General features: G+C 37.9%; 1 protein-coding gene across 3 annotated transcripts in view; it reads right to left on the minus strand.

Moving 5' to 3' along the window:
* Rfc1 (replication factor C subunit 1) overlaps positions 1-17722 on the minus strand; it is an 80054-nt gene that overhangs the window by 30651 nt on the left and 31681 nt on the right. For all 3 annotated transcript variants that reach the window (XM_033758942.1, XM_010625110.3, XM_033758943.1), the window contains exons 5-9: positions 11388-11620; positions 10048-10125; positions 5961-6038; positions 3609-3696; positions 1279-1529 (exon numbers count right to left, since the gene is read on the minus strand). In XM_033758942.1, coding sequence (XP_033614833.1) covers positions 1279-1529; positions 3609-3696; positions 5961-6038; positions 10048-10125; positions 11388-11620 — 728 coding nt within the window. The remainder of the gene's footprint in view (positions 1-1278; positions 1530-3608; positions 3697-5960; positions 6039-10047; positions 10126-11387; positions 11621-17722) is intronic.

A 17722-nucleotide genomic window follows, 5' to 3' on the forward strand; every position in this document is an offset into this window, starting at 1 on the left:
TGGATGAAAAAATGAAATAAGACATAGAAAGTGAACTACCGGGGCAGGGGATTTAGCTAAGCAGTTCCGCCGCCTGCTTTGCAAGCACATGATCCCAAGTTCAATCCCTGGTACCAAAAAAATAAGTATTTAGGGCCGGGGATTTAGCTCAGCAGTTCTGCTGCATGCCTTGCAGGCACAGGATCTGAGTTCAATCCCCGGTACCAAAAAAAAAAAAGTGAACTATCACATGCTTCCTCTTATATGAGAAACCCAAAATTAAATAAATAACACATTAAAATAAAAGAGAGATGGTAGGAAACAGGGAGGCAGTTTTTGAAGAGGAAAAGAAGCAGAGGAAGGGGGAGGGAAATGATCAAGATACAATATACATATGCACCAATTCCCCCAAAATGAATGTGAATATTATGTCTCAAACATATAATAAAAAGTTTAAAAAGAGCAAAAAAGAATAAATTCAGAACAAATCCAAATAGTATTGTAATAACAAAGATTTACATAGTATTTATATCCCAGACTCTTCTCTAAGTGGTTTTAGAGATTTACTCACTAGGTACAATTATTATCTCTAAGAGGAAACCTAAGCATTGAGAGAAGTAACTGGACAAATGCCACACGTGTTCTCAGCAACAGGACTGTGATCTGAAAAGCTCCACCGTCTATGCTATTTCTGTACTCGGGAGGACCTGAGTTCTAGGCTAGCTCTGTCACATACTACCAGGGAAATCTTGAGAAAGTTACATGAAACTCTTTCAGCCTATTTCTGCATCTTTGAAACTTGAATAATAAAAATAAATATCCTCCAGGGTTACTGTGAAGATCATGAGAAACCCCATCTAACACAGTAGCACAATGTCTAATACATAACAGCAATGAATATTGGCTAATCTATCTACTAATTCTGCACTCTGTAATACTTTGCTTCTTTGTTTGCTTGCTTGCTTGCTTGCTTGCTTTCCTTTCTTTTGGAGACAGGGTCTCACTATGTAGTCTAGGCTGGCCTCGAACTTGAGACAATCCTCCTGCCTCAGCCTCCCGAGTGCTGGTAGTACAGGTGTGCACCACCACACCTGGCTTGTAATAGCTTTAAATAAGGTATTTTCTGGGAATCAAACCTGGGGCCTCACACATGCTAGGCAAGCACTGTAGCACTGAACTACACTCCCAGCTCTTAAATATTATCTTAAAAGAACTGCAGACTTAGGAAGTTGGGAATAAAACTTGAAAACTCAGACCAACACATAGCCACCAAATAGGCACTTTTCAGAAAGTCCTTACCTCTTTTTTAGCTGGAGAACTTTTGGTTTTCTTAGGAGTTTTTTTCTCTCCTTTCAATTCAACAGCACTTTCTTTTCTCTTTGAGGGCGCGGGCTCTGTTTCTTTATAGAAACTCTCTTCTTTTGCTTTCATGAGTGCCAGCTTACAACTAGCCTTTGGAGAAGAGGATGGTTGTGGAGATTCTTTCGTGCTTTCACACTTAGTTTGCTTATTAGGACTGTAGCTCTTTCTCTCTTTTGAAAATCTTTGTCCTTTTACCAGGAAGAAAAGACGATTATTGTTTTTTGAGAATGACACACAATACCAACATTTTTTCACTTTTTTTTAAGCAAGTGATGTTAATAGCAATTTCATATGGTGATTTTAAAACATTAATATTTTAACTATTTAGCTTATATAATATATTTTTTAAAAGTTAAACATTTGTATATTACTTCTTTGTATAACCAGTCCAAATTAAGAGAAGTGCCTGTCATTTAAATATAAACTAATCATGTCTTGATATAATACTGTAAACAACATTTAAAGAGAAGGGTTTCACCTCCCAGACATGTGTTGAAATTTACCTTACTGACCAGAATGTGTCACACAAAAATCTTGTTTGTTATACAACCTGAAATCTCAAAATCTGCTGGGGTCAAGACCAAAAGATGCTATATAAACAGATTTACTTACAGGATTAAGACAGTCTATACAGCCAGCCTTCAATATCCAATTCATGCATTCAAACAACCAAAAACTGATATTTTTTTAAATTGGGTCTGTTCAGAACATGTACAGATTCTTTGTCATCATTCCAAACAATATAACATAACAACTATTTATGTAGCATTTACACTTTCTTAGGTATTATAAATACTCTAGAGATGATTTAAAGTATACAGAGAGCTGTGCATAGCTTATATGCAAATTCTATGTCACTTTATATAAGAGACTTGTTCTCCAAAGAGATCCTGGAATCCATCCTCCACAGGTAACCAGGAAGAACTATACTAACAAATGGTTCGGTCAGGACCATGAAGGACAAGTGACAGAGTAGCTTCAGATGTCTACTACATAAGGGGTGATCAAAATATATGGCAAATATTTAAAAATTTTTAAATGTATTATAGTAGAAGATACACTGCCATTAATCCTTCCAAAATACTCCCTCACTTCTGAACTTATTTACCCCATCGTTCTTGCCACTTTCTGAAGCAGTTCTGGAAATCCTATTTTATGAGTGTCCTTAAGAGGCATGACCAAAATATGGGCATGCTGCTGCTGAGTACCATCCAATAGAAAGGCAGTCTCGTAGAAACATGACAGTGTGTCTCCATCCACTTTATTCACCACATCTGGCACCGTTAATACTACTGGCTCTAAAGCCAAAATGACCATGGAAGGCAAAGGTTTTGAACTGATTTAGATATGAAAGCAGCCACAATAGGGTAACTAAAAACATGAAGGATGACTCCTAGAACTGCTTCAGAAAGTGGCAAGAATAAAGGGATATGTGTGTTGAAAGCAAGGAAGAGTTTTTTGGGTTTTTTTGAGGGGCACCAGGGACCGAACTCAGGACCTTGTGTTTGCAAGGCAGGCAGTGGCACCACTGAGCTAAATCCCCAGCCCAAGGAAGAGTACTTTGAGGGGGATTAATGGCAATATGTTTTTTACTATAGTATTTTTTTAATTTAAACATTCACTCTATTCTTTGATCACATCTCTGTAAGTTAGCTATATGAGACTATCTCCAACATGAAAAATTCAAAGCACCACATATTGCAATATACTCAGAAATGAGCATGATGCCAAGAGCCAGAACACGTTTCTCAACAATCACAGAGCAGAAGGGCATTCTCCATAAGTTATTAAGTAAACAGCTTTGAAAGTACAGACACTCCCCGACTTATGATAGTTCAACATATGATTATTCATTTTTCCACTGTAATAGTGAAAACATATTCAGTAGAAAACATACTCCAAATTCTGAATTCTGACCTTTCCCCTGGCTAGCAGTAAATACATGGATGGTATTCCCTAGACATGCTGGTGGGGGGCAGCAGCAACAGTGCACTGCACTACTAAGCCACGATACCTGCAAGATAGGAATATTCAAGGTATTTTCCACTTATGTTAATTTTGATTTATGGTAAGTTTATTGGAACATTACCCTACCATACAATTACCCTACCATAAGTCTAGGAACAGTCATATTTAAAGAGAACTTGCTCTAATCATTGTATAAAATAATGTTCATTTAGCAATCCAATTAACAAATAGAATGTTTAAACAAGGTTATTGAAAATCCTACAAAGACAAGTGCTATTATTTTCCTCTGGTAGTATTACCTTTTGGGGGATATTTATGTTTTCCTACTTCACTTAAATTGGCTTGGACAGATGAAAATGTTTCTCCCTCTTCAGTGTTCTTTCGGGCCTAAACAAATTTAAAAAGTGTGAAATGTAACAAATAACAGGAAAGCTATTATCATCACAAAATCTGTTGTTAAAATGGATTAAAGTTTTCAGTACAAGGGTCACCTTCCAAATTAGCAAGACACTATACTCAACTGGCATTCATTCATCCACAAAATTTCTACAGCAAATTTAGTATGTTTTATTACTTCATTTGACACAGCAGGAGGAAACAGATGAAATTTTATAAAAACACATCTATAAAAAATTATGAGCTGGGCGTGGTGGCACACACCTGTAATCCCAGCACTCTGGAGGCTGAGGCAGGAGGATTGCTGTGAGTTCGAAACCAGCCTGGGCTACATAGTGAGTTCCAGGTCAGTCTCAACTACATAGTGAGACCCTGTCTCAAAAAACAAAAAAAAAAAACAAAAAATTATGCCATTTCATCCCAACTATCAAGCTGGAAATGGACACCTATTTCTGCCTCTTTTTCCAACTTTCAAGTCGTTAGCATTACACAGTTAAAAACTAAAATCTAAACCAAAAAGACTAAGATGAATACAAACTGAAGTGTTTTTTTGTTTTGTTTTATTTTGAAACAAGGTCTCCCCATGTAGTTCCAGCTGGCCCTGAACTCACTCACTGTGTAGCCCAGTCTGGCCTCAAACTCATGTTGATACTCCTGCCTCAGACTCCCACGTGCTGGGATTACAGCCATGTGCCACCATGGCCAGCTGAAGTTCTAAAGAATAATGAAAAAGTATTTTCTCAAAAAAGAAACAGACATATACAATTTCTCCACTGCTCCCACAAAACCACACTTCATAAAGAGGTCACAAATTAGGTGACTAGTGACTAATTAGTGACTAATTACTACATACACAGTATGTAGTAATCTGAATTATTGGCAAGAATAAGGCTTTTCAAATGAAAGTCCCCATCACTCCCTACTGTCTTATACCTTTGTGCTTAGTCTTGATTCCTAGTAATACCTACTTTTACAACCTCCTCCTTTAAAGGATAGGAGTAAAATCTCTTAAAATAACCAGATATTGATAGTGACAATTATATTAACAGAATGTGTTCTATCAGAAATACAGCTAATTGGCTCTTTGTTCTCTCACAATAGTCCAAGCTATAGAGTGCACCTCTTTTCCTACTTTTACTTGACCCAGATTTGCTCAGTAGAATCTGTTTCTTTCCTTACTTTTTTGTTTTGTTTTGTTTTGTTTTTTTGCGATAGGGTCTCAATATGTAGTTGGGACTGACCTGGAACTAACTATGTAACTCAGACTGGTCTCGAACTCATAGTGATCCTCCTGCCTCAGCCTCCCGAGTGCTGGGATTACAGGTGTGAGCCACCACGCCGGCCTCTTTTCTTACTTTTAATAAATGAAAAGCTTGCTTCTGTTAAAAGAAGGAGGGATGGGGAGAAAGATAGAGAGGGAGGAAGCAAGAAAGCAAGCAAGCAGGTGAATGAGCTCATTTACTGGAGGGCTTTTCAAATTAAAAAAATAAATTTTTAATAGTCCCAGCTACTCAAGAGGCTGAGACAAGAGGATCCTGAATTCAAGGCCAACCTGAGCAACCTAGCACCTGGTCTCTAACTTAAAAACAAAAAAACATAGCCAGTCATGGTGGCGCACACCTATAATCCCAGTACTCGGGAGGCTGAGGCAGGAGGATCGCTGGGAGTTTGAGAACAGCCTGGACTAGTAGTGAGTTCCTGGTCAGACTCAACTACATAGTGAGACCCTGTCTCAAAAAACGAAACAAACAAAAACAAACAAACAAACAAACAAACAAACATAATTCCAAAAATACATTACTGAGACTTATCTTGAAAGACCTTAAGGTTAACTAGAAATATCAAAACTATACTTCCTGCTGGGGATTTAGCTCAGTGGTTCTGCCACCTGCCTCACAAGCTCAAGGGCTGGAGTTCAATCCCCAATACAAAAAAAAAGCAAAACAAAACTATACTTCCTGTAGACAGCAAAAAGGAATTCTAAGCATTATTCACTTGCTAATACAAAAGAACACACTGGGATAACACATTTTTTTCTGAAGGCTCTATCTAGTTTGTTTCAATTCTTGCAAACTTCTTTTAGAAAGAATGTTTTTCAATGAGTTTCTCCAAAAGCAATTTTATAATTAAAATAATTTAGCTTTTTTCCAGAAGAGTTGCCCCAGGTGATACCACAGAGCCCACAACACTGGAATGGAAAGGAACCTTGGCCTATACTGTATACTCAGAATGCAAACAGTTCAATGTAACGTCACCTTCTTGGTCTTGGGTTCCTCATCCAACATGGCTAATGTTCTGGCAAACTCTTCATCTTCATGCAGTTGCCTTTCCAGCTGTAAAAAGTGTCAATACAGTGAGATGCTTTTGTGCTGTTGTTCATAAATTAAGACTTTGTGAAAAAACTAAAATATTTCCTAAAAAATTACCCTGACAAGGTTAAGGGGATGTAGTTCAGGGACACAGCACCTGCCTGAGTTCAATTTCCAGTACAAAAAGACAACAAAAAAAAAATTATCCTGACAATTTTCCACTGAACATTATTAATAGTCAAGCATCACAGGTTTGTTTCTGAAATACTCAATTATAGAACATATATTTTCTAGTTCTGCAGGAGAGAGAAATCCAGCTATGTTTTTATAGTGATCACATAAAATTTGAAGTCTATAATTTTCTCACAATGATCCTAATGTAAATCTTACAGATCTTATTTACATGTATTTTAAACTGTAGACAAATCTCTGAAATAAAGTTCAACATAACAAAAATCACCACCTGGAAGGTACAAGAAAAGCAAGTCTAAGAGTCTAGAAAATTATATATTTTCATTGTACACATGGTAAGCACCTACAAATGTCACTGTTACTTATCATCAAACTCCTATTTTCAACTATAACTCAAACGCATCTGTTCTAACTTTTGAAAGTTTAAGCCATCAGGTCAGTTTTCCTGTTAGTAAAACAAACATTCTAGTTACCTCATTATTATTCCAAATATTTTCAATTTCAACAAAATGAGCCCTTCCAGAAGAAAATGTATACCAACAGAATGTATTTCCCACTATAAACTTACTGGGTATATGTCCCCTGGTTAAATGGCCTAATATTAAGGGGGAAAAAAAAACAACAAAAAAAACTTTCCTTACATTAGTCAAACAAAGGCAAACATCCTCAAAATCCAACTAATCCAAAAGAAAAGGTATAGATGACATACACTTGATGAGAATACAGTAAGCAAGCCTTTAGGTCCTGGTTATAAAATGAACCAGTGGTAGAACATATAAATAGTATGTGCAAGACTCTGGGTTCAATCCCTAGCACCAAAAACAACATCAAAACAAGCTAAGCAGAACTATAAGTACGACAAGAGACACAATACATTCTCTTTTATCGACCATTTCTTTACCATAACTGAACTATACATCTAATAGCTAAAAACAACACAAAAATCTTAGAGATGTCCTGCAAGTCCTAAACCACCAGTAGCCTTTCAAGGATTTATGGTTGAATTCTATGCTATGTTTTCAAAATTTCAGACTATTTAGTATGGATTCTATACTCGAAAGGCTGAAGTGGGAGGATGACAAGTTCGAGAACAGCATGAGCTGCATAGCAAGACCCTATCTTTAAAAAAAAAAAAAAAGAATTCTAGATGTTTTAGAAAACAGAAAAATTGAAATTTTTCCATCAGAAATTTATTGCTAAAAAAAATATATATATATTGCAGGGCTGAGAATCTAGCTCAGTGGCACCATAACTGCCTCACGGCACAAGGTCCTGAGTTCAATCCCCAGTACCCAAAAAAAAAAAAAAAAAAAAAAAAAAAAAAAAAAAAAAAAAATTCATTATTGCTGATTATGGCATCATGGGATCAAGAGTTTTATATTTCAACACAATATTTAACATAGCTAAATGTGGCATTTAAAACACTGACTTGAGTATTAGATAGTGGACATATATTTACTAAATAAAGATATAAAAATGAGGGGAAAGGAGGGGGACTCAGAGGAATAATCAGGAAAGATATCATAAATCACTAATACTTTAAAAGATTAATTAAATGCAGGGGATTTAGATCAGTGGTTTCACTGCCTGCCTCACAAGCACAAGGTCCCAAATTCGATCCCTGGTACCAAAAAACAAAAATAAAAGATTGATTACCCAAATCAGACCCTGAAAGAATTTAATAAAAATGAAAAAACAGGATTATGTTACAAAGCACTACTCCTGATTTGGAAAAAATTGGTTAATCCTCCACTATCCAGGACAGGTCAGAAAAAGTCAGGTCCCTACCTCATAGTTTAACCTAGCCACCCATGCTACTTTGATATCTGCAGATAACATAATTCAGGGCAATCAAATATGTTAGAAAAAGATTTCAAAAACACCAACTATAAACTGCCAAACTAATACAGCAGGAACACTCACAACTTCAATCCTCTCTACACCAGGCCCTAAGATGCCACGATTGTTGTGAGAAATACATATCACTGCTAAGTGGTAACTGGAGCCTATAGAGAGAACATACTTAAAACCACAATTTCAACAAATGATAACAGCAGTGTAAGGAGAGAGTTCTAATAGAGTAGCTCAGAGTGTGAGAAAGTGAGTTAAGCTAAGAAACAGAAGAGGGATTGAAACCACAGGTACCTAGGCCAGGAGCCTTGGATACAGATGCACACTGCTCCTTGAGATTTTCTTTATTCCACAAAAATCAAGCTCTCCTCATTTTCCTCCTTCACTAGCCACCCTTTCTTAGTCTCCTTTCTGAATCATCTTCCTCTTCCTGATCTCTTAAATGTTAACAGTGCCCCAGAGCTCAATCCTGAGACCCGTTTCTTTTCCATTTACATTTTCTCCCCATGGTTCAATCCAGGTGCATTAGTTTTAATGTCATTCAAACGCTCATAATTCCCATCCTCAGCTTAGACTTCTATTTAGCCCAAGCTGCAGGTGTCTCTATTCAACCACCTACTCTGCATCTTTATTTGCAAGTCTACCAAACATCTCAAACTTAATATGTCCAAAATAGAACTCCTGGTTTCTCTGCACCAAACCTGTTCTGCATCCTGTGTTCCAGCCTCAGTAAATAATATCACCATTTAGCCAATAAGGCACATTCAGGTTACGACCACTTTTTACTCTCTTCCAATACCAACTTGCTACAAGCCAGAGTCTTCTCCAACCTGCCCTACTAACTGCTCTGCTTTTGCTCTGGCCCCACCATAGTCCAATAACATCACAGAAGATCTATCAAATCTTGTCACTTCTCTATTCAAAACTCCAATGCCCTCCCATCACTGAGATCAAAATTCCAAGTCCTTACCACGCAAAGTGCTCTTAGTTACTATTAAAGTCCATGCCATGACTTAGCAAATGTGCCGCTGGTCATTTCTCCAAAATAGCCTCATCCACTCTCCCTCTCCATCACTCTTCTCTAGCCATCTGGGTCACCTGAATATACAAAGGACATTTCTATCTCACAATGCTCCCACCTGCTATTGTTCCCTCTGCTTAGGGCAAATCTTCTCCCTCAGTACCAGCACCACAGCTCTCAGTATCACTTCATTTCTGCCACTTCTGCTATGCAAGATGTACCACGTGAAAACACCATACCATGGTGGTAAAAGAATTTTTGCCCAGAGTCAAAAGTATAGGAAAGTAAAGAGTTTACTGATATGCTGCAAGAGCACAAGGGCCCGGGATTTAGCTATTTATATATATTTATTTTATAAATAAATATATTTATTGGGCACTTACCGAGTGCCTAGCCCTGTTCTAGACATTAAAGGTATTGAAGGTAAAGTAAAGGTAATGGAAACTGAACTGGAGACAGGCACAGGCGTCATCAGCATATATGTAGTAGATAAAACCACAGGAATGGGTGAGGTTGCCTATTACAAACAAAAGAGCTAAGAGCAGCCCGGCGTGGTGGCTCAAGCCTGTAATCCCAGCACTTGGGAGTCTGAGGCAGGAGGATCACTGTGAGTTGGAGACCAGCCTGGGCTACATAGTGAGTTCCAGGTCAGTCTCAACTATACAGTGAGACCCTGTCTCAAAAAAACAAGCAAACAAAAAAAAGAGCTATGAGCACATTCAGTCATTCTCAATATATTTCAGGAGCCACCCAATCAAAGAACTCTAAAGATAAATCTTTAGTAAATAATTACCCCTTACTCTCATCATTTATTTTCTGCAGACATTTAAATTTTTCATATATTTATTTTACTTCCAATGAGGTTTAATTCAAAATTAGACTGGAACAATCTTGACTGATTGCCTGGCTAAACTAAAGAGCAAGTCATAATACCAAGTTATTAATGATATCTGAGTAAAATGTCAATACCTCTGCATCTTCATCAAGTTGTAATTGCTTGGCGATGGCTTCATCATTTAATCTGGAATCATCCTTGTTTTGTGGAGGCTACATTTCAAAGAAAATCAAGTAAGAGCAGCATAAACCTTAAGTTCAAAATCAGATTTCTGTCTTGACCATAGCCGATTAAATATACCAATGAGGGCCAGGGATTTAGCTCAGTGGTTCCACCGCCTGCCTCGCAAGCGCAAAAGACCCAAGTTTGATCCCCGGTACCAATAAATAAACAAACAAAAAAACAAACAAACCAATGAGAGGTAAGTGTACCCATAATGGTCACAATCCATACCAGCCAGAAAGTTAAGTTCAGGACTACTCCCTGACCACATCCAATTTCCTGAGCAAAGATTCCACAGACCGATGGTTCCTACTTCTACTGATGTGTTCAAAAGCAGCACACCCCCACAACACAAAAACCCCAAGATTAATGTCTTCACTTGAGAAGTAGCCCAGAACCCTGGCAAGCCAGTGAGTGAGAATGATGGCGATAATGAAATCAGCAAACACACACCATCTGGGATGCTTATCTAACTCAGGAGGCCACTTTCACTATCATTTATCTCTGCTTCCTAAATGGCTAAAAAAGATCGATCCACTATCAGTCAAAGGAAGGTCAAAAGTACAGCATAGGTATGCTCTATCTATATGGAAAGTTATTTATAGTCTCATTTCGGAACAAATTTATTGTCTAATTTTCTATGGCTGAGGTCAATAGTAAAATGAGCTTTCATTCTGAGAATTCAATTTAAATTCTAAGAATTACAACATTTTCTTATGATTCAAATAATTTTTTCTGGGCCAGGGATATAGCTCCATGATGCTGCGCCTGCCTTGCAAGCACAAGATCCTGAGTTTGATATCTGGTATGGAAAAAAAAATTTTTTTTTTCCTGCTTTGAAGTTTAAAAAATTAAATATTACGGGCCGGGGACTTAGCTCAGTGGTTCTGCGACCTGCCTTGCAAGCACAAGGACCCAAGTTCATTCAATCCCCGGTACAAATAAGAGAGAATTAAATATATCATATTTTAATTTCTTTCTCCTCTAAAAAGCAATACATTTGATCCATAAGCAATGGAAAATTATTTTCATTACTAAAACATGTGGACCTGTTTATAACATCCTAACTTCTCTCATTAATATCAATGAGTATTAATTCTGAACTTTTTTTTTGAGACAGGGTCTTACTATACAGACCAAGCTGAGGTTGAACTTGGCATCCTTCCCTCAGCCTCCTGAGCACTGAGATAACAGGTATGCAGCGGCATGCCCAGCAATCTTCAACATTCTTGCTTGTATACAGAACACTTACCTCTTTTCTTTTGCTTGCTACCATTTTCTTATCTGATCTTTGGACACTTCCAGTTCCAAAATAATCAAGCACTGACATGGGTGTGAGTTTTATTGGCGATAAAGGCTTATTCTTGTTCTTTGTGTTTTCTTCACTCTTCTTCATGTTGGATGTCCCGAGGTAAGTATTTGGAGATCCTCCATTCTCTTTTGCTTTAGAGGCTGTCTTCTTACACATAAAGTCATCATCTTCATCTTAAATGGAATATAATCAGATATTTTTTGGATAAACATCAACACTAATTACATAAAGCAACCAATTCTACCAGCTTTATAAAGAAAATATATGAGGGATATTTTCTTTCTTCTTATCTCCTATCATCCCCATATTTATTAGTGCTACAGCTGTAATACACTACCTTCCTCAACTACTACCCAGAGTACACTAATATTTACTGAGCATCAATTCCATACTAAGCACTGAAGATACAGCTGTGTATAAAAAAAAAAGACAAAAACTTTGTTCCCATGGAGCTTTAAGTTTACAAGAGGAAACATTCACAAATAAACATAATGTTCAAATTATCTGCTCAATGAAGAAAAGGTAAAACACCGTTAAAGAGTAATGCAGACCTTCCGGCACTGCTAAGCAGTAAAGAGCTTACCTAGCTCATGGGAAAACAGGGGAAGTGGAAGACAGAAAGGAGGGAGGGAGGCAGCCACCAGCCTTAAAGTGAGCGTGCCAGGAGGTCACTGTGACTGCAGCCCAATGAGGACTACTTTGCAAGAGTTCAGGTGAAAGAGGGAAGAGTCAAATCCTGCAGGACTTTCTAGGTTGCAGAAAGAATTTCAGGTTTTCTATAGAAAAAAAATTCTAAGCAGAGTAGTGAGCAAACCACCACTAAATCCTGCCCTTGAGAGGAAACTGTAGCGGGTGAGAGCAGGGAGACCACTGAAGAAGTTATTATAAAATGGGTTAGTGATGTACCAACTCTCCACGATGCATATAATCACTGTGTGCTCCAAAAATGTACTAATAAAAATAATTAACTAAAAAAAAAAGAAGCAACCATAGTTCCAGGTCAGATGCTGACTAGGCTGGGTTTTAAAGAAGTGGTTCACAAGATTCTAGCACACTTTGAGGTGAGTTACCTACCAGCATCTAACCATTTATTTATAACTTTAAATTGCTACATTTTATCTTTTTTAAAAGATTCCATAAACATTTGGTTTTAAGTCTTTCTAAACAAGGACAGGGCTTTCATAACCAGAAACCCTAAAAATGTACCTCAAAGGGGCCTCAGTAAATTTTTGCTTCATTCAGTGGTTCACAACCGAAAAGGCTTTTCAGTCTAGTCCGCTAACAAAAGAAACCCAATAATAAGAAAGCCTAAGAGTCACCGTGAAGGTGAGATCGTCATGGGGATAGGAGGGTTCACTGCATGAATGTGGAATAGAGACCCACATCTGAGGGGGTCTTACTTCCTCTCAGGGCTCCCGCACTCAACCACAACATTTCTGAAGGGCTGCATGCCACTCCTCATGCCACTCCTCATGCCACTCCTCATGCCACTCCTCATGCCACTCCTCATGCCACTCCTCATGCCACTCCTCATGCCACTCCTCATGCCACTCCTCATGCCACTCCTCATGCCACTCCTCATGCCACTCCTCATGCCACTCCTCATGCCACTCCTCATGCCACTCCTCATGCCACTCCTCATGCCACTCCTCATGCCACTCCTCATGCCACTCCTCATGCCACTCCTCATGCCACTCCTCATGCCACTCCTCATGCCACTCCTCATGCCACTCCTCATGCCACTCCTCATGCCACTCCTCATGCCACTCCTCATGCCACTCCTCATGCCACTCCTCATGCCACTCCTCATGCCACTCCTCATGCCACTCCTCATGCCACTCCTCATGCCACTCCTCATGCCACTCCTCATGCCACTCCTCATGCCACTCCTCATGCCACTCCTCATGCCACTCCTCATGCCACTCCTCATGCCACTCTGCCACTCCTAACTGGCTGCTATCTAAAATGAAAGTAACTGATGATAGAATAAAATCAAAAGGATTTAGCTTTACTTTCTAAGTATATTAAATGGAAACCATAAGCTTTTAAAATGCCTAAGTCTCACAGGACCCTGATTATAAATGAAGAGTAAAGCAAGTCTGTACCAGATATCTCTGAGGAAGCTCATACCATTCACTACAAGTTCACTCTCTCATAACTTACAGCTCACCCCACCCTCTGAGGGCCTACAACAGCCAGAACACTTAGGAGTTGGCTGAACACTCATGGCTATGATCAACTAAATGATAAGCAGGCACCTGATCCAAGTGCAGCCAGCTTTATTTACCCTTGATCAGTCTGCCAAACTAATGTGTATAAAACCAACGTGTCAAAAGTTTAGTCTTGGACTCAATGAAAGGGGCCAGGAGCCTCCTCATAAACTCCCATTGTGCTTAATCTAAACTAGATTTATTTTCCTTAATCTGCAACCAAAAGATTTTAAAGCATACCTAATTGACTTACCTTCAATATAGTCTATCTACATCCAAGCTTAAGTTAAAAGTTCATCCATAAGCTTTCCTATATAGTACATGGAAGGGTTGACACGCTTAGCAGATTTCAGTTTAGCCGCATGTTAACAACAGTCACCAGACTAGGGCCAATCACTCATCCAATTATTCTTTCTACCTACTACCAGTTCTTTATTGCCTCTTTGCCAGATGTGGAAAGGTGTTTGGTTCACACAGGTTTGCAAAGGCTAGGCGACATTATTATCATTCCACTAAGTAAATCAGCCACATGAACTACCCATAATAGTCCTAGCAACTGTTGAGGATGCAATCTGAAATGCCTTTACTTTTCTCTAAAATAATAACAAAATTAATTATATAACAGACATTCAAAAAGTATTTTATAACTGACAGATATTTTATGCCCCCTCACTCGCTTAAGCTGTACAATCAGCAAACTCACAACAAATTACTGTATACAGCCAGGTGTGGCAGTACAAAGCCTGCAATTCCAGCTACATATTTATTAAGAGGCTGAGGCAGGATTTTAAGTTCAAGACCAGCCTCAATAACTTAAGGGCCCTGCCTCAAAGGAAAAATAAAAAGGGCTGGAAATGTGGCTCAGTGATAGAACACTTCTGCCCGGTGATGCAGAAGAATGACTTTGTACAGTCACAGCAGTTCATGACAAGGACACTTTCTGAGAAATGCATCATTGTGCAAACACCACAGAGTGTGCTTACACAAACCTAGACAGTGCAGCCTACTACACATGTAGGTTACACAGCACATGTGGTGAACAAAATGACATGAGATTAAACCGAACACTAGAAAAAATGATGCAACCAAGAGACATAGTAAAAAGGTACCTGGGCTGTAACATGGCATTCTGCTTTAAAGTAAATATTCTGGTTTCTTTTAAATAAGCTGAAGGAGTACATTCTATAATAATAATTAATGTATAAATTAGTAACTATATAAACATCATATAATTTTAAGTATTCTGTATTGTACATGACAAAATGTGGGGCACTTTTACATGATTGGTAAAGAACACTTTGTTCCCAACCCACTTCCCTATTCAATGAATGGATGAGGCAGCTACTACAGAAAACAGACTACAGGAGGACAAAAAAAGGTGAAGAAAAAGTAAGGGACTAATACAAGATAGGCTCATAAAGGAAGCCTCAACTCCAACAACAGCAAGAGAGAGAGAGCAGGGAAGAGTGCTTATACTATGAGAGAAAAAACCTAAACATCTGTTAATATTTTTAACTATGTAGTGAAGTTCTATGCAGCAATAAAAGATTACCATGTACATTTACTAATACAATATTGATGTTTATTAAATATTAGAAGACAGCATGACATGTTTAATGATATAAATTATCTGTAGATACATGTATATAACTTTTACATTCACGTTCAAAAATTTTTGAAGACTATAAAACATAGCAATTTGTATCTCTAAGTAAAAGACTAATTTTCATGTTCTCTTCATATCTTTTTCTCCTGTGTATTAAACATCTTTCTAACCTTCATCTAATATTCTACATCACACTGACTACATGCAGAAAACTGACGCCCTGATCCTGAAAGAATGCTTTTATTCTCCCTACTCTCCACTGTGCTTGGCTAATTTCTGTTATTTATCACATCTCTGCTTACTCTGCCATTAGCTTCATAAATTTCATACTATCTTTCTATCTAATTACTATTATAGCTGCAATTACCGAACACTGAACTACATGCCAGACACCTTACAATATATTACATTTAGCCAACTCATCCTCTCTCTTTACAATACAAGGACTCCCATTTTCCACATTCCTAACAAATACACAGAGGAGGCTTACATATATACTTCCAAAATTCAACACTGTTAATATGATCCCCTTTTTCTTTACTGAATAGCAATATTGTGCTTTTCAGGAAAGTTCTTCCTTTTATGAAGCCAAAATACTTCCTGTGAATCCCACCTATTTTCCTCAACCTATCCTCAGAACAAGGTACAAAAATGTATCTACTTTTCACACCACTGAAATTTCTCAGCCTTCCTCCCAATAAATAATAAAGCAGTTTTAAGTCACTCAACATAGATTACTAGAAAGATTAAGGGGTTGTTTCCTTTATTTTGTTTGGGGTTTTGGTTTGGCTTGGGTTTTTAAAGTTTTGGTTTTTTGACACAGGGACTCACTAGGTAGCCCAGGCTAACCTCAAACCTGGGTTGCTCCAGCCTCAGCTTCCACAGTACTAGGACAACAGGAATGCATCACTCTGCCCAATAAGATTAAATTTTTAATAAAAGTCTAAGTGCCCAGCATAACACCTAGCCATGTTCAGATATTCAATAAATAATAAAGTAGTATTCTCCGGTGAAAACAACACTGAACCAAAGTCTAGAAAACTAAACTTCTAATCTACCTGACTACATTTTTTTCCTTCTTTGGTACCAGGAACTGAACTCAGGACTTCTCACTTGCCAAGTAAGTGCTGCACCACTCAACTACTACTTTTATTTTAATGATCTGAACTTCAGTCTTCCCTGTAAAAATGTCAAGCCAGACAGACTTGAATTTTCCTCTGTATAATTTTGGGATTCTGTTAACAGCCAGAAAGATTGTTTTATGATAGTCAATATTCATGCAAAATGCTTAGTTTGTGATAATACAAACACAATTATGAAAGTCTAAACTAGCATGACTTTTCTAGAGTGGAATTTGGAAAAACATCTATAACCTCAAACACCGTGTAAAGATGAAACATTCCACTTCTTTTAACACTTGCTCTTGTTTCCTACCAACCCTGTTTCTGCCTTGTCAGAAGTGAAAAGCAAGCTACGTCCTCTTCTCCCTGAAAACTTATAATAAAATAATTAAAAAATACATCTAAGTCAAATTTCTGAGAACTAGTTGAGTGTCATGGGTAAATGAATACTTAAAATGTCCCTCTAGGATATCTGTCTCCTTATAAAAACACCATCTATTTTTATTTACAGACAACATAATCGCAAATGTGGTAACAACCAGCAAGTAAACTAGCATTATCCATCAGACAGCAGAGGAACTGCCCGAGAGACAAGATTGTTTTGCCCCTCTGAGTGATACACATTCATTTATTTAGAAGGCCAACAAATGAAAGGAAGAAAATAACACGCAGGTCCATGTAGAAATCTGTTCACAAGACCAGAAGGAAAAATATCTAATTCTGGACTACATACTGCTCAGAGCTTGGCCTTTCCAAACAGATCTCTAAACATCCTTATTCTATGATCTTCCTTCCTTTGGTCTGGAACACAACAAAATCAAATTAATGGGGCGATCTCAGAGATTAAAAATAAATTAGCAACAAGTCAAAAACCATAAAGGGAAACTGCATGTTGAACCTTTTCCTATGAAGTTCCTTTTCAGTACTTCCCTGAGTTAAAAACCTGAACTAGGGCTGGAGATTTAGCTCAGTGATTCCTCCACCTGCCTCGTAAGCACATGGTTCCAAGTTTGCTCCCCCAATACCAAAAATAAATAAATAAAAACCTGAACTATCAAGGTGGTCTTAAAAGCAGAAAAAAATTCACGTATTTGTCAAGCTTTCAATAAACATTCATTGATTCAGAGGATGGAAGAGAAAATACACACACTATCTTTGCCCGTTTATGTGGTACAACAGACATTCTTGGCGTATCAGCCGAATGAAATAAAACTTCTGAGATTACTCTTTAGTCAAGAAACAAGAAGGCCAGAGATTTAGCTCAGTGGTCCTGCTGCCTGCCTTGCACAAGGCCCTCAGTTCGATCTCCGGTACAAAAAAAAAAAAAAAAAAAAAAAG

The sequence above is a fragment of the Fukomys damarensis genome, unplaced genomic scaffold (assembly GCF_012274545.1).
Source record: "Fukomys damarensis isolate Sample0158 unplaced genomic scaffold, DMR_v1.0_HiC HiC_scaffold_35, whole genome shotgun sequence".
NCBI classification, from domain to species: Eukaryota; Metazoa; Chordata; class Mammalia; order Rodentia; family Bathyergidae; genus Fukomys; species Fukomys damarensis.